Below are 25,648 nucleotides of genomic sequence, written 5' to 3'. Positions count from 1 at the left end.
TGCAAGCAGTGTGGACCCACTGCGCCACTGACTGGCTATATTCTGGAGGGGCGTGACTAAGCAACTACCTGGTCTTCACTAGAGCCTCTTATGGTGAGAATAGGCTTGGGCCGTTAGGGTAGTTGCCAGGTGCCACTCCAGAGCAGTCCCCGGGTCAGTGGCAGCTGACCAGGGGGTCAAAGATATCAATGTAAGCACAGAGGGGAAGTACGTGGTCAGGTAGTCTAAAGTCAGAGCAGGCAGCAATCAAGCACAGTCCGTAAACGAAGTCCAAGGTCAGAGGCAGGCGGCAAACAAGCAAAATCCGATAAATCCAAAAACAGTATCCGATACACAGAAAAGCAGAACTCCAAAAACACCTTCATACTAGGAACTAGACAAGCTAGTGACCATTAGTTGCTCAGGCATCCTACTGGGACAGGAAGCACCTTTAAATACTTCCTGCAATCCAGCCATAGGCTGGTGAGACAGAGGGTGTGTACGTGGTGTCTCACAAGGGAGGAGAGACACACCTATGCAAGCCCTAACAACCAGTACAGGACTCAAGCAGGAAGTAAGCTCTGGCATGAAGCACAGATACAAGAGTTAAGCTACCTGCTGCCCACGCTTGTCAGCACGGCGTACGGCAGCAGGAGGGAAAAAGGGAGCCAGGCACCCGTGCCCGCGTGTAGGGACAGCAGCGCCAGCATGGACCGCTGGGCTAACCAGTGGTAGGCTTTTTTGAAGAGGTGGGTTTTTAGGTGGCTTTTGAAGTTATGGATGTTGGAGGGAGAGTCTGATGTGTACAAATCAGAGTTTAGCCACCAATAAGTAAGGCGACCCAGGCTTTCAAGGCGGTTACTTTGCTTTTAGGCAGGGGTAACATGTAGTTACATTGTAAGGGTAGAACTCCCTAGTCCCTGACCCACCCTTCATACAGTATATCAGTTATTGCATCTCATCTAACCTTAAGATCAGGCATCATTGTTTGGCGTTTCTAACACAACTGGCTATTTAATTTTCTATCTGTAGATTATCAAGAGCAAGAGTTGTGTCTATTATATTTGAATTGATAAAATAAAGGTTATATTTTATCATGGTTTCTCTTTGAATGTGATACTTTTTCATAACCTGTAATATGCTATTATCATAGATACCGTCATAGTGGTTGATTTGTTACTAGAAACCTCTGAGGAAGGAGGGAGACAAATTATTTCCTGTGTCCATTTTGATTACCTCAACTAGCCATGCGTTCTCTAATACTTTCCCAGTATGCAAGGAAGTGCTTTAGTCTTTCTCTTACCAAGGTGTCATTGTCTATTGCTGGATTGCTTGTTATTGGGTTTAAGGATAAACGTAATGCCTTTCCCCCTTTCTGATAACTCTAACATCCTGTTTTTCGTTTCCACTTATAATTACGGTTCTGGGACTTAAAGGGATGCTTCTTTTTAATCAGTTTTTCCTCTGGGAACTCCTTTTTATCAACTTCTTTTTCTAGAATTTTAAAAACACCAGTCCAAATACATACTCCTTGCTAAATGGGATGGAACATATTTTTTTGAAGTTGTGTCACCTGACCACGATTCCATCCAAAGAGCACTCCTAACAGAATTTAGCTGCTCTGCAGCAAAGCAGACTAATTGCACTGGAGCTTTGGCTAGCAGATTTCAGTAATGAAATGGACTCTAAAAATTATTCGCTAGGAGACTTATACAGCCAGGTCCATAAATATTGGGACATAGACACAATTGTAACATTTATGGCTCTATACACCACCACAATGAATTTGAAATGAAACGAACAAGATGTGCTTTAACTGCAGACTGTCAGCTTTAATTTGAGGGTATTTACATCCAAATCAGGTAAACAGTGTAGGAATTACAACAGCTTGCATATGTGCCTCCAACTTGTTAAGGGATCAAAAGTAATCGGACAGAATAATAATCATAAATCAAACTTTCACTTTTTAATACTTGGTTGCAAATCCTTTGCAATCAATTACAGCCTGAACTGGAACGCATAGAAATCACCAGATGCTGGGTTTCATTCCTGGTGATGCTCTGCCAGGCCTCTACTGCAACTGTCTTCAGTTCCTGCTTGTTCTTGGGGCATTTACCCTTCAGTTTTGTCTTCAGCAAGTGAAATGCATGCTCGATCGGATTCAGGTCAGGTGATTAATTTGGCCATTGCATAACATTCCACTTCTTTCCCTTAAAAAACTCTTTGGTTGCTTTTGCAGTATGCTTTGGGTCATTGTCCATCTGCACTGTGAAGCGCTGTCCAATGATCTTGGTCTCATCTGTCCATAGGATGTTGTTCCAGAACTGTGAAGGCTTTTTTAGATGTCGTTTGGCAAACTATAATCTGGCCTTCCTGTTTTTGAGGCTCACCAATGGTTTACATCTTGTACTGAACCCTCTGTATTCACTCTGGTGAAGTCTTCTCTTGATTGTTGACTTTGATACACATACACCTACCGCCTGGAGAGTGTTCTTTATCTGGCCAACTTTTGTGAAGGGTGTTTTCTTCACCAGGGAAAGAATTGTTTGGTCATCCACCACAGTTGTTTTCCGTGGTCTTCCGGGTCTTTTGGTTTTGCTGAGCTCACCGGTGCGTTCCTTCTTTTTAAGAATGTTCCTAACGTTGTTTTGGCCACGCCTAATGTTTTTGCTATCTCTCTGATGGGTTTGTTTTGTTTTTTCAGCCTAATGATAGCTTGCTTCACTGATAGTGACAGCTCTTTGGATCTCATCTTGAGAGTTGACAGCAACAGATTCCAAATGCAAATAGCACACTTGAAATGAACTCTGGACCTTTTATCTGCTCATTGTAATTGGGATAATGAGGGTATAACACACACCAGGTCATGGAACAGCTCAGAAGTAAATGATCCCATTACTTTTGATCCCTTAACAAGTGGAAGGCACTTATGCAAACTGTTGTAATTCCTACACCGTTCACCTGATTTGGATGTAAATACGCTCAAATCAAAGCTGACAGTCTGCAGTTAAACCACATCTTGTTCATTTCATTTCTAATCCATTGTAGCTGTGTATAGAGCCAAAAATGTTAGAATTGTGTCGATGTCCCAATATTTATGGACCTGACTGTATTTCAAATGGTTTTCCAATTTGGCAAGCATGGTACATAAATAGGGCAAACAAGGTAGCAGCCATGTTGGATTTCAAAGGGACTCCAGTTGTCTCCAGTGGGTTTCTTGGTAGTCCTCAAAAAGAAATTTTCTTGACAAATTTGTCCACCACAATGTTAATCTTCAAAGAGCTTTACATCAAACTGGTGAAGTAACAGATACTCCAAGTCTCATTTCTGGGTTCTGCCACAGGTCCATAATTCAATATTTTTATTCAAGGGAAAGACTCTAGATCTTTTTTCTCTATGCCCTCAAAGCATTTATCCTGGATGGTGCATGTTTATTTTTACCTCCACAACATTCAAGGGGCTCTGACCTCCTAAAGAAGAGCGTCTATGTGATCAAAGGTAAAATATTATTATTTTTCCAATTTCCACTATAAATGGCTTGGATAAAAAAATAATCCTCCACCCTATTATATTCCTGGTCGCATTCCACATTATTATCAGAATCAGAAGATACACTCTAATCTAGGTCTCTTAATTTGAGGACTAGGATCAGGTACAGACTGGGACATTACAGCCAAGTATGATTTTACCATTTCCTTACATTTTTCCATAATAGATGGTTGGCTTTCTTTTAAGGGTACGACAGTCTGGTCAGTGAAAAAATCTGAAAAGTTAAGGTTGCTGAAATGAAGAATAGCATAAATGAAAGAATTTTGCCAGTCATTAAAGGGGCTATCCAGTTTTGCAGACTTTCTTTTTTTAAATCATACTCACCTGCTCCCTGACGCTCTGTTCCGCCTTCCTGGCTCCCATCAGCTGTCTTCCAGTCATCATCCTGTAAACTTGCTGATGGACAGAGTCACATGTGCTCCTGCAGCCAATGACGGCCTTCAGTAGTGACATGTACCCAAGTGGCATGTCACCCAGCAGTGATGTGCCGCTCAGGAACACGTAATCGCCTTGTCGGGCCTTGTCATTAAAGGATTAAAAAGTAATCAGTACATAATCTATTTAGTTAAAAATGGCATTAACAGGTGGAATTCTCTTAAGTCTATTACAAATTAGCAGATTTAACCCCTCCAAGTTCAGTGATGAATTATTATGTCACTGAGTGTATGTAGTTAACAGTCAGTGCGGTAACAGTACATCACAGTGATGGTGCCGACAGAGGAGCTAGGTCTGTGCTCTTGAAGGTGCCAGATGTATTATACAGCTGGCAATCTGCTCTTACTACCAGGATCGGAAATAACTTTGATCCAAGCAGTTTAACCCTTCAGATGCCGCAGTCAATAGTAACAGCGGCATCTGAGAGGTTAGGCAAAAGGAGGTGCCGCAGACTGGGGCTATTTAGTAGTTGTTATGGCAGCCAAGGCCTGCCATGTTTTAGCCTCTATTACTCCCTGCCTCAGCCCAATGCCAAAACAGCTGTTCTTTTAAAATAAAAATTAATAAAAATAATCAAAAGGTTGGATATATCCCAAAATGGTACTAATAAAAACCACAGCTCTATCCCACACTCTAGCTGCCTTTAATGAGAGTTGGGCGTCCACAAAGCCCGGACCGGCAAGTAAAATCCGGCCCGGTGCTTGACCTCACCTTGCTGCAATCAGTCTCTGCAGCATATGCTGGGAGGAAAATATCTGCCATCTACCAACAGACCTTTCACTGTGTCACATACCCCTATCCTTTGTTCAACCTTGAGGGGGTGAACACTCGACAAAAAGTGCACACGGGACAGGGCATCTGCATTTCCCTGTAACTGGCCTGCTCTATGTTCCACTGTGAACTTGAAGTTCTGTAGAGACAAGAACCATCTAGGGACCCGTGCCTTCCACTCTTTGGCCTGGTGGTGACAGGCCATGGCCAACTCCGTATCACCTCTATCTTATTCATCTGGGGTTTGATGACTCCGCGTTCAATGACATACATGCATCTTCCAAGATGGATTGTATCCGAGCCACGGGCTCCCGGTATGGCTTTACCAGACTTTTGCCTGCGGCTCTGTGACAATACCACACTGGATTACGAAAGTACATCCGTGTCCAGACTAATGAACTCCCTGGCCTCTTGAGCCTGCTTAGAGAAAAGGCTGTCAGCAATACACACTGTGGCAGTCGCTTCTCCTGCAACAGACAGAGGTGCCATAATCTCTTCCCCTAGACCAGGGATGGCCAACCTGAGGCTCTCCAGCTGTTGCAAAACTACAACTCCCATCATGCCCATACTGCCTACAGCTATCAGCCTACAGCAGGGCATGGTGAGAGTTGTAGTTTTACAACAGCTGGAGAGCCGCAAGTTGGCCATCCCTGCCCTAGACATACAGGCCGTGGGTTGTTCTTAGTACTGGTCTCCCTATCCTTCCAAGGCTTCAGTAAATTTATATGGTAGAGCTGCTCCAGCTTCCGCCGACCTGGCTGGCGCAACTTGTAATTTATGTCGCTTACTTTTTCTAATATCTCGTAGGGCCCCTGCCACCTAGAGAAGAACTTACTGTCCATGGTCAGTACCAGTACCAGGACCTGGTCTCCAGGGTTAAAGTTCCGGACCCGAGCCCCTCGATTATAGACCCGACTCTGGGCTTGCTGAACTGCCTTCCTATGCTCCCTCGGCCTTGGGTTCCCTGTGTTCTAGCACTTCGACTGAGCCAGGCCTCTCCACTGGAGCTTTCCCTATCTCTAGGGAATCAGTAGGTATAACGGCTGGCCACAGGGCTGGGAACAACGGAAAGTATCTTCCTAGTATCAACTCATAGTGCAGGCTCGTGGCCACTGCCACCTCATGGATCCACCTGCCGCGACACGTGTTTAGAAACACCAGAGTGGTGGGGTAGTCTTTGAAATCTCTGTGTATGCTAAATACGCTGACTTTCTGGCCAGTAAACTCTGTGGGTCGCACCAGAGTAGCCCTCACAAGGGTCACCAGACCCCCTGAGTCCAGCAGAGCCACTGCGGGAGTAGGGTTGTTTCGATACCAAAATTTTGATTCGGTTTCGATTGGGGCTGCAGCTAACGATTATTTGAATAATGGATTAGTTGTCGATAATTTTATCGATTAATCGGGAAAAAACACCAAAATGACAAAAAAAAGGGGTTTATATGATTTTACTTAAAAAATGATGTTCAAAAGCCATATTAAAACAAATTTAGGAGTTATATAATTATACAAATTTTGCATTACAATGTGAAAAAGACAACATGTCCACATGGTCAGGGCTATGGCTAGCTCTCTTCTTACACGCTATGTTGCGATCTGTGGATGACACACTGTTATGGGGGATCTGTGGATGACACACTGTTATGGGGGATCTGTGGATGACACACTGTTATGGGGGATCTGTGGATGACACACTGTTATGGGGGATCTGTGGATGACACACTGTTATGGGGGATCTGTGGATGACACACTGTTATGGGGGATCTGTGGATGACACACTGTTATGGGGGATCTGTGGATGACACACTGTTATGGGGGATCTGTGGATGACACACTGTTATGGGGGATCTGTGGATGACACACTGTTATGGGGGATCTGTGGATGACACACTGTTATGGGGGATCTGTGCATGACACACTGTTATGGGGGATCTGTGCATGACACACTGTTATGGGGGATCTGTGCATGACACACTGTTATGGGGGATCTGTGGATGGCGCTGTTATGGAGGGGATCTGTGGATGGCGCTGTTATGGAGGGGATCTGTGGATGGCGCTGTTATGGAGGGGATCTGTGGATGGCGCTGTTATGGAGGGGATCTGTGGATGGCGCTGTTATGGAGGGGATCTGTGGATGGCGCTGTTATGGAGGGGATCTGTGGATGGCGCTGTTATGGAGGGGATCTGTGGATGGCGCTGTTATGGAGGGGATCTGTGGATGGCGCTGTTATGGAGGGGATCTGTGGATGGCACTGCTATAGGGAGGGGGATCTGTGCACTGCTATGGGGAGGGGGAACTGTGGATGGCACTGGTATGGGGAGGGGGGATCTGTGGATGACACTGCCATGGGGAGGGATCTGTGGATGACACTATATAGCATCTTATGCTATATGTGTCATCCACAGATCTGCCGAGTCCCAATACACCAGCCCCGCCGCTCACAGCAATATCTAAATAGTATTCCTTAACCGTTACCCTGCAGTAACTTTTAATTAAACTTTAAATCAGCACTATGAATTAATCTTTAATACCTTACAAAATCAAATACAATGAAGTTCTGGTAACAGGCAGAGCGGGCGGAGCAGGCGCATCACATGAGTAAGTGACGTTACACTGCCGCCCGCTCTGCCTGTTACTGGAGCTTCATTGTAAGGTAAAATAAATATGCGCTGATTTAAAGTAAACCGCCTGCCCGCATAGCAACGAATCGGCGATTATTCGATAACGGGATTCGTCGACAACTAATCCCGTTACCGAGTATTATCGATAAAGTCCATTAATTGTTGCAGCCCTAGTTTCGATACCATAAAAAAAGTATTTCGAGACTCGATACCATTCGAAACCACGCAGAATTTGTTTTTTATAAAACATAAAAAAGCCTTTTGATTATTTAAACGTAAAACATTGATTTGAATTACACAGAAAAACCTCACTTACTATTAATGTGAGGCACATGGGGTCCAGTCCAAAAGCGTGTGCCTAGCCTGACATAAAAAATAAGTGACCCCCCCATGTTTAAAACATGGTAGTGGCAAGATTGGGGTTAATGAGTTACATTAACCCCAAATCTTGCTGGCTGCCTGATACATGTTTTTGAGGCAGGCATAGGCTAGGGCTACACTGCGAATTTTTGTAGCACGACTTATTGATTTTAACTATTGAATTCAGTTGAAAGCAATCTTATGGACTGCAGCTGTCATTCAATAGTTAAAATCAATCAGTCGCGCTACAAAAATTCAGTGTAGCCCTAGCCTAATACTCTTGCACTGTTCACATATACACACTATACAGTCACTGTCACAGATACACACTATGCAGTCACTGCCCCACACCCCCACTGTCACATAAACACACTATACACTATGTAGTCACCCCCCATACACACAATGCAGTGTCCCCCCACCTTCCTCTTCCCGGGAAACCTAAGAGCCCAGGCAGAAGCACATGTCTTTACTCTCCAGTATAAACTGCAGATGGGGAGGGTCATCTGATTGGCTGTCCTGACTTGCCGTCTCTCTTTTATTGGCTGAGCTGCTAGTCCTTCATTCCTGCTGCCCTGAATCACAGAAATACAGCAAGTGGCAGCGCCTGGGTAACCCTTTCCTTTCCAGATCAGAGCTGTCCCTGTTAACTCTTTCAGTGCAACACAGGAACTTCTGGTTACCTGTTTTGCACAGTTAAGCTACTAGAACTATCTGCCCTGCAGTACTGCGATGTCATTATCATACACTGTGTATGGTAATGACAGCCCTGCTGTGCTCTTGTTATGATAATGAGAGCGCAGCAGGGTCAGCAGCCTGCGATATGTATTACAAGACTGTAGCACACAGCGCAGGTCAGGGCTATCCTTATCGTACACAGTGTATGGTAATGATAGTGCAGCAGGGCAGGCAGCCCACTGCATAGTAAAAGCCAACGTCCTTCCTCCTGCATTAATTACCCGCCCATTCATTTGGCTCAGTGGCAGCCGCGTCATAGGAGGGAGGGATTCCCTCCCTCCTTCTCCACCGTCTGGCCGGAGAGAACTTGCGCGCCACACGCCATGTTCTCTTATAAGAGGAGATACAAGGCTGCCCAGTAGCGCAGTCTAGTATCGAAGAAATGAACATCACAGTACCGAATCGATACGGGTGTAAAAGTATCGATTGGGTATTGAATTTTTGATACCTGAATCAACCCTACGCGGGAGTGACTTCTACTTCCACCTGACACAAATGTTTGTTATCAAGAGCCTTCTGGCATATAGTGACTGTCGGTACCCAAAGTTTGTATCCATGGGCTCAACCAGGTGGGGAGAGTCGGCCCTTACATGGCCGGGCTTATGACACTGCCAGCAAATTATTGTGGCCAGATCCCCAAAGTACAAGTCCTGAGCGGTCTTTCTCAGCTCAAGGCCGCCTGGTCTGGGGCAGGGATTTTCTGGGTTCTATTACTCCCTTCCCTAGAGCCCCCCACCCCTGGAGTTCCTCGGTAACCCCATACTGCTCTACCAGGTCCACCATCTCCAGGGCACTAGCAGGGAACGCCTGGCCAACCCAGCGCTAGAGGGGTTGTGGCAACGCCCTCCAGAACTTGTCAGCCACAACAAGATCCAGCATGGTAGTAGAATTCAGTACCTCGGGCTGTAGCCATTTCTGCAATAGGTGCACCAAGTCATAATACTGTAATCTCGTTGGCTTGGCCGGGTCAAACTCCCACTGATGCACCCGCTGGGCCCGAAACAACACATTCACCCCCAGTGGCACCAGGATCTCACCCTTGACTTTGTTGTAGTCCACCGCTTGCTCAGCCAACAAATCAAAGTAGACATGTTGGGGTCCGGATGTCGGGAACCGAGCAATAACCTAAGCCCACTGGTATCGGGCTAGGTAGGTCTCAACGTCATCCATTGGAGCCACTTTGGGGATTGCCATGCGGACTGCATTCTGGACATCGTGGACTCACTGAGATACTCCTGTCTTCTGTAAGGCCATCACGTGTTGCAGTGGTTCATTTCTTGCTGTCACTGATTAGCCTCTAGCAGTAGTTGGTTAGTCCCCTGCTGTTGTTGGCTAGTCTCCATGAGGACTTTTACTACAGCCTCCATCTTGTCCGGTGACACTGGTTGCAATTTAGCAGGCTTAATCCAGGACATTAAACAGTGCCAGGAAAAAATGAAAAACAAAAATTATTCCGGTTTTGCGTCAGCCTCACTGCGTATGCCCGCTCCAAGCCACCAATTGTGGGTATTCACTCTGGTAGACAGGGTGAGCGGACGCAGAACAGAGGCACCAAAAAAAGTTCTTGCTTAAACAGCAGTGTTTTATTCACACAAGGTAACAGCTCAGCAAACAACGTCAAGTTGAAAGTCCTTGTGTTCATTCACCCCCAGTGGCACCAGGATCTCACCCTTGACTTTGTTGTAGTCCACCGCTTGCTCAGCCAACAAATCAAAGTAGACATGTTGGGGTCCGGATGTCGGGAACCGAGCAATAACCTAAGTCCACTGGTATCGGGCTAGGTAGGTCTCAACGTCATCCATTGGAGCCACTTTGGGGATTGCCATGCGGACTGCATTCTGGACATCGTGGACTCACTGAGATACTCCTGTCTTCTGTAAGGCCATCACGTGTTGCAGTGGTTCATTTCTTGCTGTCACTGATTAGCCTCTAGCAGTAGTTGGTTAGTCCCCTGCTGTTGTTGGCTAGTCTCCATGAGGACTTTTACTACAGCCTCCATCTTGTCCGGTGACACTGGTTGCAATTTAGCAGGCTTAATCCAGGACATTAAACAGTGCCAGGAAAAAATGAAAAACAAAAATTATTCCGGTTTTGCGTCAGCCTCACTGCGTATGCCCGCTCCAAGCCACCAATTGTGGGTATTCACTCTGGTAGACAGGGTGAGCGGACGCAGAACAGAGGCACCAAAAAAAGTTCTTGCTTAAACAGCAGTGTTTTATTCACACAAGGTAACAGCTCAGCAAACAACGTCAAGTTGAAAGTCCTTGTGTTCATTCATACCATGTTGCAGACATGACCAGGCGTGTGTTCACACTTTGCCAACAGGTCCCAGCCAAAGTTCAAGTCACAAACCTTCATCCAGGAGCAAGCCTCATACCTTAATGCCTCATGCACACGGCCGTTGCCTGGCCCGCAAACAGCTTGAATGGGTCCGCAATCCGGAGCTGCGGTGCGGAACGGAGGCACGGAACCCCACGGAAGCACTACGGAGTGGATGGATCACGGACCCATTCAAGCTGAATGGGTCTCGATCCGTCTCGGCCGCCGCACGAACATTGCCCATGCATTGGAGGACCCCAATGCACGGAACGGCCGCACAACGGCCGTGTGCATGAGGCCTAACACAGACAGCTTTATCCCATTCTCTAGCTGCCTTTAATGAGAGTTGGGCATCCACAAAGCCCGGACCGGCAAGTGAAATCCGGCCCGATGCTTGACCTCACCTTGCTGCAATCAGTGTCTGCAGCATATGCTGGGAGGAAAATACCTCCCAACTACTAACAGACCCTTCACTGTGTCACTACTGGCATTAGTGATTATTTGAGCTGTCTTATGAAACGTGAGAAAGCTGTTCTCTTAACCATTATCCAATACTGAATATGCTATATGCCCCATGTCACTAGGAAGATAATGATATGAGCGGCTATGAACCCCATAAACCGATGTTCTCCACAATATGGCAATAAAATCTCTCTCTTGGGCATACAATATGAACCAACTAAGTCATGCCAACATAAATTAGACACATGAAAAACATTAAAAACAAAGGGAGTCATTTATGAAGCGAAGTACGACACTTTTTGGCGTACTTTTGTCGCAGATTCAGTCATAAAGAGGATATTTAACTTTTTCTTGCTCACGCCACTTTTCTGAGGTGGGAGGATAAGGAGGCGTGGTGTGGGCGGGGAAGGGGGCATAGCCGAACAGTCTAATTTATAATTTTCTACGCCTAGCGGAGGATGCTAGGGAGGCTCTTCCCCGTCGCGGCATGCTATTGGCTGTACACCCCCCCACAGTCGCCAGATGTTTTGATGTGCAAGATGGGGACATGTAACGGCAGCTTTGCGGGGATCAGAAGCGACGCGGGTGCAGGGTAACTATAACCTATCTGAGAGTCCTGGGCATTTTGGGGGGCATTAGAGGGGTTGGATAACCCCTTTAAATTTATGCCAGCAAGGGAGCTGGTGTAGATTTAAGCAAGTCGCACGACCAGCGCTCAAGTTATGTAGAGGCCTGCGCCTCTATATAACTTATGCGCATCAAGCACCAGCACAGGGGTATTAAGACCGAATCTAAAATGCCAGTCTTAATAAATGACCCCACAACTGTTTGTTTGATATAACTATGCATTTTCAAATCTTGAAAACTGTTAAATTTGGGATTTTTTTGTTGTTGACAAAAACACAAAACATAAAATGGGGCTGTCTTGAAGGCTAACAGTGTAACAATCCAAGATATTGGGCAGCCCTTATAAAGGGATAACAGATGTATAATATAGTAGTTATACTTTATAAAGTGACTTGCCTGGGAATTTACATAGTTATATGTACACGGTATTAAAAAAGTAAATAAAACCACCCCATTGCTCAAATAACTAGCCATACCCGTGTACCAAGCTTCTGGCAGGTAGAACTGCTTTATCAGTGGCAGAAGGGAGGTAGCGCTCACAATGATGCATCATAGCAGCTGTACAAGCAATCTAAGGGTTCATCCACACAAATGTATTTTTTTCAGTTTTGGTTCCAAGGAATTCGGGAAAAGGTTTTTAACAGTAGAAATTAATCTTTGAAGTTATTACCCGAAGTCTCGTGAGACTTTGTGAAGTAATAACTTTGGCTCATCTGAGCCAATACATTCTAATACTGTACGGAGCTCTCGCTCCATACGATATTCAAACAAAGTTTTATGCAAATTGACTTTGGATGTTTCATACAAAGTCGATTCGCTCATCTCTAGTCGTGTGCATTAGCCCTAAGGCCTCTTTCAGACGGGCGTCCTGGATTTGCTCCGGATGCATCCCGGGTGCATTGCGGGAAATCCGCGCGAGTGCGCACAAAATTTCAGTCAGTTTTGACTGCAATTGTGTTGTTCAGTTTTTATCGTGCGGGTGACGTCAGCGCAGGTCCTGCTGATGAGGTGAGTTCATTTTTTATTTTTTAACCCCTCAAGCAATATTTTACTAGGCATTCCGTATTAAGAATGCTATTATTTTCCTTTATATCCATGTTAACTTTGATCAATTTACTAACAATTTACAATTTACTAACAATTTACTAACATCATCTTCTAGCAACCACACGTGAAAATCGCACTGCATCTGCACTTGCTTGCGGATTCTATGCGATTTTGACGCACCCCCATTCATTGGGGCCTGCATTGCGTAAAAAACGCAGAATATAGAACATGATGCGATTTTCACGTAACGCACAAGTAATACGTGAAAAATCACCACTCATCTGCACAGCCCCATTGAAGTGAATGGATCCGGATTCAGTGCGGGTGCAGTGCCTTCACACATTGCAGAAAATCTGCAGCATCAAGACTTACACCATGTTTTCCTGTGGCAAACTGATTCTGCAGTGAAAAATGCTGCAGAAAAGGCCGAATGCACACGACCGTGGAACACGAACGTGAGCGGTCCCTGGTATCCCGGCCTGGCATCCTGCTGAGAGCAGGAGCGCACGGCGTCATTGGTTGCTATGACGCTGTGCACTTCGTGCCGCCGCTGCACTACAGTAATACACTCGTGTGCATTCGGACAAAATCTGCAACAAAATCTGCGCTGATTTTATCGCAATGATTCTTACTGCAGAATCAGTTTGCAATTGAATTGAATAGAGAGATTCTCATACAGGAAGACTGAAACAAAATCTGGACCATACTTCACACCAAAACATCTGCCACAAGCCTGCAGATTTTCTGCAATGTGTAAAGGCACCCTTATACTTTTTGGTGAGACTGCAGACACCCGCACAGGCCGAGCCGATACAGCCCTTCAGATCACCATGGAAGACCGGCACTGACTGAAGCCTGTAATGGCCGGGGTCTGAGATAACTTCAGTACTGGCCATTTGACCCAGCGACTGTGACATCTAGTTAGATGAGGGGGCTCCCTCTGTCACCACTGCCCCGACCCCACAAACAGAATTGCAGGGTGCCCATGTATTGTTATGGCAGCCGGGGGCTAACAAAGGTCCCCAGGCCTGCTATGATTGGATGCTGTTTAGGCTGTGCCACAGATAGAGACTAATAGACAGACTGTTACAGTAAAAGGCTGTAATGCACTGGAACATCAATGCATTACAAATGCAATGTAACCTAGTGGAATAAAAAATAATAATTGAGGGTTGATAAAGTTAAAATAAATAAAAAATAAATAAAAATTATATATATATATATATATATATATATACACACACACACACATATATATACAGTCAGGTCCATAAATATTGGGACACGGACACAATTCTAACATTTTTGGCTCTATACACCACCACAATGCATTTGAAATGAAACAAACAAGATGTGCTTTAGCTGTCAGCTTTAATTTGAGGGTATTTACATCCAAATCAGGTGACTGGTGTAGGAATTACAACAGTTTGCATATGTGCCTCCTACTTGTTAAGGGACCAAAAGTAATGGGACATAATATTAACCATAAATCAAACTTTCACTTTTTAATACTTGGTTGCAAATCCTTCAGTCAATTACAGCCTGAAGTCTGGAACGCATAGACATCACCAGACGCTGGGTTTCATCCCTGGTGATGCTCTGCCAGGCCTCTACTGCAACTGTCTTCAGTTCCTGCTTGTTCTTGGGGCATTTTTCCTTCAGTTTTGTCTTCAGCAAGTGAAATGCATGCTCGATCGGATTCAGGTCAGGTGATTGACTTGGCCATTGCATAACATTCCACTTCTTTCCCTTAAAAAAACTCTTTAGTTGCTTTTGCAGTATGCTTTGGGTCATTGTCCATCTGCACTGTGAAGCGCCGTCCAATGAGTTCTGAAGCATTTGGCTGAATATGAGCAGATAATATTGCCCGAAACAGAATTCATCCTGCTGCTTTTGTCAGCAGTCACATCATGAATAAATACAAGAGAACCAGTTCCATTGGCAGCCATACATGCCCACGCCATGAAACTACCACCACCATGCTTCACTGATGAGGTGGTATGCTTAGGATCATGAGCAGTTCCTTTCCTTCTCCATACTCTTCTCTTCCCATCACTCTGGTACAAGTTGATCTTGGTGTCATCTGTCCATAGGATGTTGTTCCAGAACTGTGAAGGCTTTTTTAGATGTTGTTTGGCAAACTCTAATCTGGCCTTCCTGTTTTTTGAGGCTCACTAATGGTTTACATCTTGTGGTGAACCCTCTGTATTCACTCTGGTGAAGTCTTCTCTTGATTGTTGACTTTGAAACACATATACCGTATTTTTCGCTTTATAAGACACACTTTTTCCTCCTAAAAGTGGGGGGAAAATGGCTGTGTGTCTTATAAAGCGGATACTTCGCTGGCCGCTATGCTGCACAGCGCGGCCAGCAAAGTATCATGTGGAGGAAGGAGGCGGGGACACTCATGGTGGGGCCCGGTGCAGTGACTCTACTCTAATACACGGCCCTGCAGCTGTTAAGTACATTCAATCTGAATGGGTACGCAATTACTGTACTGTACTTACTGTAGTACGGCATGTATAGCATTAAGGCGGCGCAGACCGGCAGCTCCCTCGGTCATGCACTGCCTGCCGCAGCTCCCAATCTGGCCTTCCTGTTTTTGAGGCTCACCAATGGTTTACATCTTGTGGTGAACCCTCTGTATTCACTCTGGTGAAGTCTTCTCTTGATTGTTGACTTTGACACACATACACCTACTTCCTGGAGAGTGTTCTTGATCTGGCCAACTGTTGTGAAGGGTGTTTTTTCACCAGGGAAAGAACTCTTTGGTCATCCACCACAGTTATTTTCCGTGGTCTTCCGGGTCTTTTGGTGTTGCTGAGCTCACCGTGCATTCCTTCTTTTTAAGAATGTTCCAAACAGTTTTGGCCACGCCTAATGTTTTTACTATCTCTCTGATGGGTTTGTTTAGTTTTTTTCAGCCTAATGATGGCTTGCTTCACTGACAGCTCTTTGGATATCATCTTGAGAGTTGATAGCAACAGATTCCAAATACAAATAGCACACTTGAAATTAACTTTGGACCTTTTATCTGCTTATTGTAATTGAGATAATGAGGGAATAACACACACCTGGCCATGGAACAGCTGATAAGCCAATTGTCCCATTACTTTTGGTTCTTAGCAAGTGGGAGGCACATATGAAAACTGTTGTAATTCCTACACCGTTCACCTGATTTGGATGTAAATACCCTCAAATTAAAGCTGACAGTCTGCAGTTATAGCGCATCTTGTTTGTTTCATTTCAAATCCATTGTGGTGGTGTATAGAGCCACAAATGTTAGAATTGTGTCGATGTCCCAATATTTATGGACCTGACTGTATATTGCTGCTGTCGCACACAATAGTCCTTAAAAGGACTTTTGGGTCTCTGAAAAGTTTTTTGTATAAAAATCTTCCAATTACACTCCCTACACTGTCTGTCCCTTCCTATGGTCAGCTCTCCCTGACTTCGAATCAGCCGAACACGTGTCATCGGGTGCTATATGTCAACATGGCTACTGGCATTACAGTGAGGGCAGTACTTACCTGCATTTTTATTGGCTGCTAAGCAGCCGCGAAACTTGCAGGGAGGAGACTCGAGCATTGCGCTGGAGCACATGCAGTACTCGGCCAAGCATGCTCGCTCAACACTAATGGCTACACTTAGGGAAATTGAATAAGTTATGGCTATTAAAGGGATTCTGTCACCTCTTTTTACCCTATAGACATGCAGACATGCACGGCTAGATCGCCGCAATATACCTGTCCCATATCTCTGAGTGGTTTTATTTAGGGGAAAAAATGATTATATATACAGTACAGATCAAAAGTTTGGACACACCTTCTCATTCAAAGAGTTTTCTTTATTTTCATGACTATGAAAATTGTAGATTCACACTAAAGGCATCTGTTGAAAAATAAATAATGGTCCAACTAAACGCAAACCGGATGGAATAGCATGCCGCTGCAAGATGCTGTGGTAGCCATGCTGGTTCAGTATGCCTTCAATTTTGAATAAATCCCCAACAGTGTCACCAGCAAAGCACCCCCACACCATCACACCTCCTCCTCCATGCTTCACGGTGGGAACCAGGCATGTAGAGTCCATCCATTCACCTTTTCTGCGTCGCACAAAGACACGGTGGTTGGAACTAAAGATCTCAAATTTGGACTCATCAGACCAAAGAACAGATTTCCACTGGTCTAATGTCCATTCCTTGTGTTCTTTAGCCAAAACAAGTCTCTTCTGCTTGTTGCCTGTCCTTAGCAGTGGTCCAGCTCACCCCAAACCATCTCGATTGGGTTCAGGTCCGGTGACTGTGGAGGCCAGGTCATCTGGCACAGCACCCCATCACTCTCCATCGTGGTCAAATAGCCCTTACACAGCCTGGAGGTGTGTTTGGGGTCATTGTCCTGTTGAAAAATAAATGATGGTCCAACTAAACGCAAACCGGATGGAATAGCATGTGGCTGCAAGATGCTGTGGTAGCCATGCTGGTTTAGTATGCATTCAATTTTACATAAATCCCCAACAGTGTCACCAGCAAAGCACCCCACACCATCACACCTCCTCCTCCATGCTTCACGGTGGGAGCCAGGCATGTAGAGTCCATCCGTTCACCTTTTCTGCGTCGCACAAAGACACAGTGGTTGGAAACCAAAGATCTCAAATTTGGACTCATCAGACCAAAGCACAGATTTCCACTGGTCTAAAGTCCATTCCTTGTGTTCCTTAGCCCAAACAAGTCTCGTCTGCTTGTTGCCCGTCCTTAGCAGTGGTTTCCTAGCAGATATTCTACCATGAAGGCCTGATTCACACAGTCTCCTCTTAACAGTTGTTCTAGAGATGTGTCTGCTGCTAGAACTCTGTGTGGCATTGACCTGGTCTCTAATCTGAGCTGCTGTTAACCTGCGATTTCTGAGGCTGGTGGGGCGGTCCGCATGTGAGCCAGTTTCTTTGTAGCGCTTGATGGTTTTTGTGACACACACTTTCAAAGTTTTCCCAATTTTTCGGACTGACTGACCTTCATTTCTTAAAGGAATGATGGCCACTCGTTTTTCTTTACTTAGCTGCTTTTTCTTGCCATAATACAAATTCTAACAGTCTATTCAGTAGGACTATCAGCTGTGTATCCACCTGACTTCTCCACAACGCAACTGATGGTCCCAACCCCATTTATAAGGCAAGAAATCCCACTTATTAAATCTGACAGGGCACACCTGTGAAGTGAAAACCATTTCAGGTGACTACCTCTTGAAGCCAGGGCCGGACTGGGGATAAAAACCAGCCCTGGAAAAAGTTGCACACCAGCCCCACAGCGTTGCGTCATTATTTACTTGTTTATAAAAGGGGAAAGCATTCATTTTAAAACACGTGTGTAAACACGAATATGAACTTTGCCCCACAATAGCTCTTTTGTAGAACCCCATTGTTCATATTACTGTTTTACTGGCTAGGGCAGCGCTAAATCCCGGCCATCAGTGACGGTGACGTCACTGGGCTTCCTGGCAGCCCCGGTACGTCACCAGATCTTCAAAAAATGCATTTGCACTGCGCGATTTAGCGCAGGGCAAAGGAGAGCATCGGAGCATGAACTGCTCCGATGCTCAAGTCAGGGGGGCTACCGGGGTGAAAATGGAGGTATGTCCGGGTTCAGCTCTGAACCCGAACAACCCCTTTAATTTATACTCAGATATAGTCCTCCTGTAAGTACCTGGCCTTCCCCCTCTGTCCTCCTCTTCCTCACCCCCTTCCCCTTCTGTCCCCCTTGAATGTATGTCAGCAGCAGCACCAGGAGAAGGACTGGAGCTGCAGGCTGCACAGGGACAAGTGAGTGACTGGCACCCCCTTCCTGCTGTCACAGAGTTGCTGGGTTCTCCTGGAAAAGTTGTTGAAGTGCAGCTGCCTGGAGGTGGTGGGCTCCAAGCTTCTTACAGCCACTCTGACCTTCATGCATGGAGTTTCAGCTGCCTGGAAGTGACCTCCAGGCTTCTATGTAGGAAGTAAAAGTCCAGCAATACAGATAGCGAGCTTATACTAAAACGGGGTATCAATATGTATCAACAGTTAGTCCAGCAAGAGTACCCTGTTTATCCATTAAGTAACTAAATTTAATAGGTAAGTTCAGAATTTACATATATACAGACAAAACAGTTCTATGCAAATGATCCATGTAGAGGCCAGAATATGGATACCTAAGATACAGGTATACATAGGCGGGAGGCCGGGGAAAGTTATCCCTAGCACTGATTCCCTGATCTGGTCCTCTGCCCAGGGACGTCTCCTGATGGTGGGGGCGCCCTGTCCCCGTACCTGAACTCCAACTCCTAATTATCCCTGGTGAGGTGAGTGATGGAGTGGGACGATATACGTGGTGTCTAACATGGAAAACAAGCACAGATAGGCAAGGATAGGTTACAAAGGTGTCCACTGTATACTGCCCTCATGGCGTAACCAGGAGGTACAGGGCCCACCTAGAAGATAAAATATACTAACAAAACGCACAATTGGGTATAGATATATTAAGATAATTATAGATGACCTACAAACCCCGACGCGTTTCACCCAAACGGAGGGTTCATCAGGGGGTTACGTGTAGTAGGTATGCAAAGATAATGGGACCATTGCCAATGGTTATGGCCGCCCCAGTTCAGTGATGCGTGCGTGCATATATAACAGGAATAGACAATCCTTTATGACACTGCAGACCCACAGTAATGAAACGATTGCCAAATGGCAGTTTACATACGTTTTTGGCAGCGTGGTGAGTGAACTCGACTACCAACATACACACTGAGGTTGGCAATAATATATTGCAAACAAGGTCGTTCCTGAGGAGGCTCATAGATAGGAGCATATGCACCTGACTGAAGTGCAGCACGAAAGATATGCGTGCCCCAGTTTAGTCACCCAGGATGCCGGGTTACCCACCCAGAGGATACATGGTGTGGTCAGTGGTGTGGAATAATGGGTCTGAGGTGACCCATTATTCCACACCACTGACCACACCATGTATCCTCTGGGTGGGTAACCCGGCATCCTGGGTGACTAAACTGGGGCACGCATATCTTTCGTGCTGCACTTCAGTCAGGTGCATATGCTCCTATCTATGAGCCTCCTCAGGAACGACCTTGTTTGCAATATATTATTGCCAACCTCAGTGTGTATGTTGGTAGTCGAGTTCACTCACCACGCTGCCAAAAACGTATGTAAACTGCCATTTGGCAATCGTTTCATTACTGTGGGTCTGCAGTGTCATAAAGGATTGTCTATTCCTGTTATATATGCACGCACGCATCACTGAACTGGGGCGGCCATAACCATTGGCAATGGTCCCATTATCTTTGCATACCTACTACACGTAACCCCCTGATGAACCCTCCGTTTGGGTGAAACGCGTCGGGGTTTGTAGGTCATCTATAATTATCTTAATATATCTATACCCAATTGTGCGTTTTGTTAGTATATTTTATCTTCTAGGTGGGCCCTGTACCTCCTGGTTACGCCATGAGGGCAGTATACAGTGGACACCTTTGTAACCTATCCTTTCCTATCTGTGCTTGTTTTCCATGTTAGACACCACGTATATCGTCCCACTCCATCACTCACCTCACCAGGGATAATTAGGAGTTGGAGTTCAGGTACGGGGACAGGGCGCCCCCACCATCAGGAGACGTCCCTGGGCAGAGGACCAGATCAGGGAATCAGTGCTAGGGATAACTTTCCCCGGCCTCCCGCCTATGTATACCTGTATCTTAGGTATCCATATTCTGGCCTCTACATGGATCATTTGCATAGAACTGTTTTGTCTGTATATATGTAAATTCTGAACTTACCTATTAAATTTAGTTACTTAATGGATAAACAGGGTATTCTATGTAGGAAGGCACAGTAGACTGCTGGGAGCTGCCTGTGTGGAGGCTGAGCAGCCTGCTGGATGCAGAGAGCTGTGTGATCACTGTCCCCTCCTGTACAGAGAGCAGCAAGGGACTCTCCAGGAGTGGCATCGGCTGGGCAGATCCGCTTCTAGGATCTGGGCACCATGGACATTCTGTAGCCCTCACATGCTTCTTTATGTATCACAGCAAGGAGATTGGGGCAGTTGACAGCAGGGCTCCGGCTGGAGGTAGCACTTTGTGAAAGGTTGTCACACAGGTTGTCAGGGGCTGGGAGTGGAGAACATCTTGGTGTGTAACCTGGTGTCACTGTGCTGTACAAAGGATCTGCTGGGCATGGTGCCTCCACAGAGGGCAGGGAATCAGATTGACTGAGGAGGGCTTGTACTTTGGAGAAGAATATGTGGCTTCATGTGACAGAGCAGAGGAATCGCACAGAAGAGTGTGTGGATGAGGATACGTCGTGTCTCCAGGAGCTCTGCCCCTGACATCTCCAAGTGACAGACACTGCTGGACCCCCCTGGCACCCTGCACACAGAGCCTTCCTGTATGTATGGCTGGTGCCAACTTGTGATCAGATCTGACAGTCTAAAGCCAGGAAGCGCTGCCACCCTGTCCCCAGGTCTGCTCTGTGCATGCACCCGGAGCCCTCTGTGCCCACGCCGGTGATGCAATGTCCTGCAACCATAGTGGAGGTGATGTGGGAGGCTCTGGGCTCTGGATAAAAAGCAGCTCTGGAGGTAAAGGCAGGGGTAGGGACCGTTACTACGGCATGAAAGATGTGGAGTCGGGTCGGGGCAACAGGGTGCTGTTAAACTCCAGTAGAGGGGACGGGCTGCTTCTCCTGGGCACCAGTGACACTGGCAGGGGCAGCGGTGTGGGACCGGGAGGGGGCTTGCAGGAGCCACCGAGGGAAGCAGGGAGCTTGCATGAGCTTATTGGGGAAGCCGCTATCGTACAACAGCAGCCAGAGCTGCCGGAGGTACGTGAAGTATCGGAGGCTGCATAACTACCTGTGCAACGTGCTGGAGAGACCCCAGGGCTGGGCATTTGTCTACCACGTCTTTGTGAGTACCGGACACCGTGCTGCTGTGTATAATGCACCGCCACTCGCCACATGTGGGCATGGCCCTGGCATTCAATACATATCAGGGAAATCTATACTGTGCATTTATAATGTGTGCAGGGTGCCTGGGGGGTCCAGCAGGGTCTGTCACTTGGAGATGTCAGGGGCAGATCTCCGGGAGACACGACGTATCCTCATCCACACAATCTTCTGTGCCATTCCTCTGTCACATGAAGCCACATATTCTTCTCCAAAGTACAAGCCCTCCTCAGTCAATCTGATTCCCTGCCCTCTGTGGAGGCACCATGCCCAGCAGATCCTTTGTACAGCACAGTGACACCAGGTTACATACCAAGATGTTCTCCACTCCCAGCCCCTGACAACCTATGTGACAACCTTTCACAAAGTGCTACCTCCAGCCAGAGCCCTGCTGTCAATTGCCCCAATCTCCTTGCTGTGACGCATAAAGAAGCATGTGAGGGCTACAGAATGTCCATGGTGCCCAGATCCTAGAAGCGGATCTGCCCAGCCGATGTCACTCCTGGAGATTCCTGTAAACTAGAGACTGTATGTAAACTAATAGTATACATTACATAACCCTGACAGCCTGCACAGTCACATGTGGGCACAGCCCTGGCATCCAATACACGTCACAGAGAGCTATACTGTGCATTATAAGCTATACTGCACAGTATAGCTCTCTGTGATATATATTGGATGCCAGGGATGTGCCCACATGTGACTGTGCAGGCTGTCAGGGTTATGTAGTGTATATTAGTGTACATACAGTCTTATAATTTATAAGACTGTATGTAAATAATATACACTACATAACCCTGACAGCCTGCACAGTCACATGTGGGCACAGCCTGGCCCCTTCTTACCCCCAGTATTTGCGGCTCCTCAAGTCCTCTCAGGGCATCGGTCATGACGGCGGCATACACAGGGGTCGGGCTCTGCTTCCGGTCTGCGGCCTGGGCCCGGCATATTGAATCTGGAGGTGAGGCGGCGGGAGCCTGAGGCCACTTGCAGGAAGAGAGGGGCGGCCACACACAGGACAGCCAGGCCGGGCCAGGAGGATCACGGGCTGCCGCTCACAGCGACACCAGGTGGTCGGAGGGAGCAGTGCCGCTCCCACGGAGACCGGCCTGCTCAGCTCCACCTACCGTCCACCACATCAGAGCTTTCGGATTCGGCACGCCGGCCAGAGAAAAACTGCAGGCACATCTTAAAGCGGCCCCAGGGCCGGCGGCCTACCGGGAAATTTCCCGGTATCCCGGTAGGCCAGTCTGGCCCTGCTTGAAGCTCATCAAGAGAATGCCAAGAGTGTGCAGAGCAGTAATCAAAGCAAAAGGTGGCTACTTTGAAGAACCTAGAATATGACATATTTTCAGTTGTTTCACACTTTTTTGTTATGTATATAATTCCAGATGTGTTAATTCATAGTTTTGTTGCCTTCAGTGTGAATCTACAATTTTCATAGTCATGAAAATAAAGAAAACTCTTTGAATGAGAAGGTTCCAAACTTTTGATCTGTACTGTATATATATATATATATATATAAATAAATCAGCCTGGTAAGGAGCCCAAGGGGCTGTACTAACCGTTCTGGAGCCCAGCCCCGCCCCCCTGTGAAGGAGCCCAGCACCGCCTGTAACCAGCAATCTCCACCTTGCTCACAAAGTCAGATCGCCGTAATCTCGTGAAGCACGAGCTCAGTGACAAATTTAAATCTATTGCCCTCAGGAGCTTCTACATCGTGCAGGCAGTCCGCGGTACTGCGCCTGCGTGAGATTTCACATAGCGGAGGGGGGCGGCGGCAAAGAGTTCAGGTGAGGGGAGTTACTTATGCTGGAAGAGCCGTGCTTGGGCTCTAAAGGAAGGCGGGCTGGGCACTGTACGGTGGAGTTCCTGGGCTCCAGAGAAGGATAATAACGCCCCTCTGGGCACTTCGGACACTCATTTGCATAGCATAAAAAGTGGATTTTATTGCTAATGAAACCATGAAACAAAAAATGAAGACTACAGCAAGAAATAAGGGATCTTCTTGTACATGGCAGTAGTAACAACACCTTAATATGCTCAAACCAGGGGACAGATTCCCTTTAAAACTTGAAACCGAACTTGGCTTCTGGTTCAGAGGTACTAGTTGTAACCGAAACCGAGATCGGTTGCACTCGGAACGGTGCCCGTGTATTGCGGATCTGCAAATGTGATCCGCAATATGGCTACGGGCCGCACACGTTCGTGTGAACGAGCCCTTACACGTATGCCTCATACAGTGGCATCCGTTCACCACACAGTTCCATTAAAAAAAAGTATACTTTTTTTTACCGGACTGTGCAGGATACAAGAACGTGGTGTGCTGCGTTTTTGTATCCTTTTTTTTTTTCTAACGTGTACGTCAAACGGAGGCATAAAACATGATGTGAACCCACCCTAAACAGACCATGCGCTTTGTAATGCAGCGCAAGAGGGGGGGGGGGGGCATCAGAGCAAGGAAATGCTCCACTCATATATAGTAAAAGAATACCTTATATCCGGGTTCAGCCCTAAACCCGGAGAACCCCTTTAACTATAATAGCGTCCATTCATTTTTTGTTTTGGAAACTTTTTTTTTTTTAACACCAGACAAAAAAAAGTTCTGCATGTGGGACTTTCTGACAGAATGTGTGACGGGGTCCTGAACGGAGTCCTTAGCAGCTGGTCTGGTACATGGGAAGGGTAGCATTATAGGGATCCCCTCCAGGTAATGCACGGAGATGTCCATACAGGACGGTCCCGGAACTCACTTTTCAGCCTCCATGTGCCCTATTAGGAAGGATGATGAGGGTTATCCTCCCGAGTTACACACGAGCATGCAGTTTATGGAGCAGCAGACTTTATTACTATCTAGGAGAAGAACGTATATTCCCAGCTTCCATTACTCAGGATGACTGGGCGGGTGTGAGGAGAGACAGGGCTGGCCGCAGTGACCCCCGTGCGGCCTACTCTCATAGAGATCCCCGGACTTTCTTACAGCAGCCGCCCGTCTGCGTCCCCAGTGTCTCCCGGTACACTGACCGGAGAGAAAGGGGCTGTCGTCGGCACATGTGACCGCCATGTCCCCGGAGCCTGCTCACCTGCTCTGCCCCAGCGAGACGAACTCTTCCCCGCCGGACTCCGCCATGTTCGTAGGGCAGGCTCAGGTGGAAGCGCGTTAAAGGGACAGCTTCGAGCGGTAACCCGGGTGGAGGGAAACCGCGGCTTATCCCATAGTACCGGGGACCGACGAACAGCTAGCTGTGCCCGCCATGTCTGCTGCCCTGTGCATGCCCCTTCTCCCACTGCAGCCCGTGCGGTATGAGGGCGGCGTATATATAGGGAATATACAGTATCTAACACTATATAATAGCTGTATCTATCTGTATGCTGTATGAGGGCGGCGTATATATAGGGAATATACAGTATCTAACACAATATAATAGCTGTTGTATCTATCTGTATGCTGTATGAGGGCAACGTATATATAGGGAATATACAGTATCTAACACTATATATAATAGCTGTATCTATCTGTATGCTGTATGAGGGCGGCGTATATATAGGGAATATACAGTATCTAACACAATATAATAGCTGTTGTATCTATCTGTATGCTGTATGAGGGCAACGTATATATAGGGAATATACAGTATCTAACACTATATATAATAGCTGTATCTATCTGTATGCTGTATGAGGGCGGCGTAAATATAGGGAATATACAGTATCTAACACTATATAATAGCTGTATATATCTGTATGCGGGCGGCGT

General features: G+C 46.6%; 1 protein-coding gene across 3 annotated transcripts in view; it reads right to left on the bottom strand.

The window, feature by feature from the left end:
• Positions 1-25,162, bottom strand: part of KLHL26 (kelch like family member 26) — a 61,631-nt gene extending 36,469 nt beyond the window's left edge. For 2 of the 3 annotated variants that reach the window (XM_044283325.1, XM_044283318.1), the window contains exon 1: positions 24,975-25,162. In XM_044283325.1, coding sequence (XP_044139260.1) covers positions 24,975-25,021 — 47 coding nt within the window. In that variant the 5' untranslated portion in view covers positions 25,022-25,162. The remainder of the gene's footprint in view (positions 1-24,974) is intronic. The other variant, XM_044283312.1, reaches the window with a different exon arrangement.
• Between the last annotated feature and the right edge of the window lie 486 nt (positions 25,163-25,648).

The sequence above is a fragment of the Bufo gargarizans genome, chromosome 1 (genome assembly GCF_014858855.1).
Source record: "Bufo gargarizans isolate SCDJY-AF-19 chromosome 1, ASM1485885v1, whole genome shotgun sequence".
NCBI lineage: Eukaryota > Metazoa > Chordata > Amphibia > Anura > Bufonidae > Bufo > Bufo gargarizans.
Note: the sequence above shows the minus strand (reverse complement) of the source record. Positions and strands in the feature narration are given on the sequence as shown.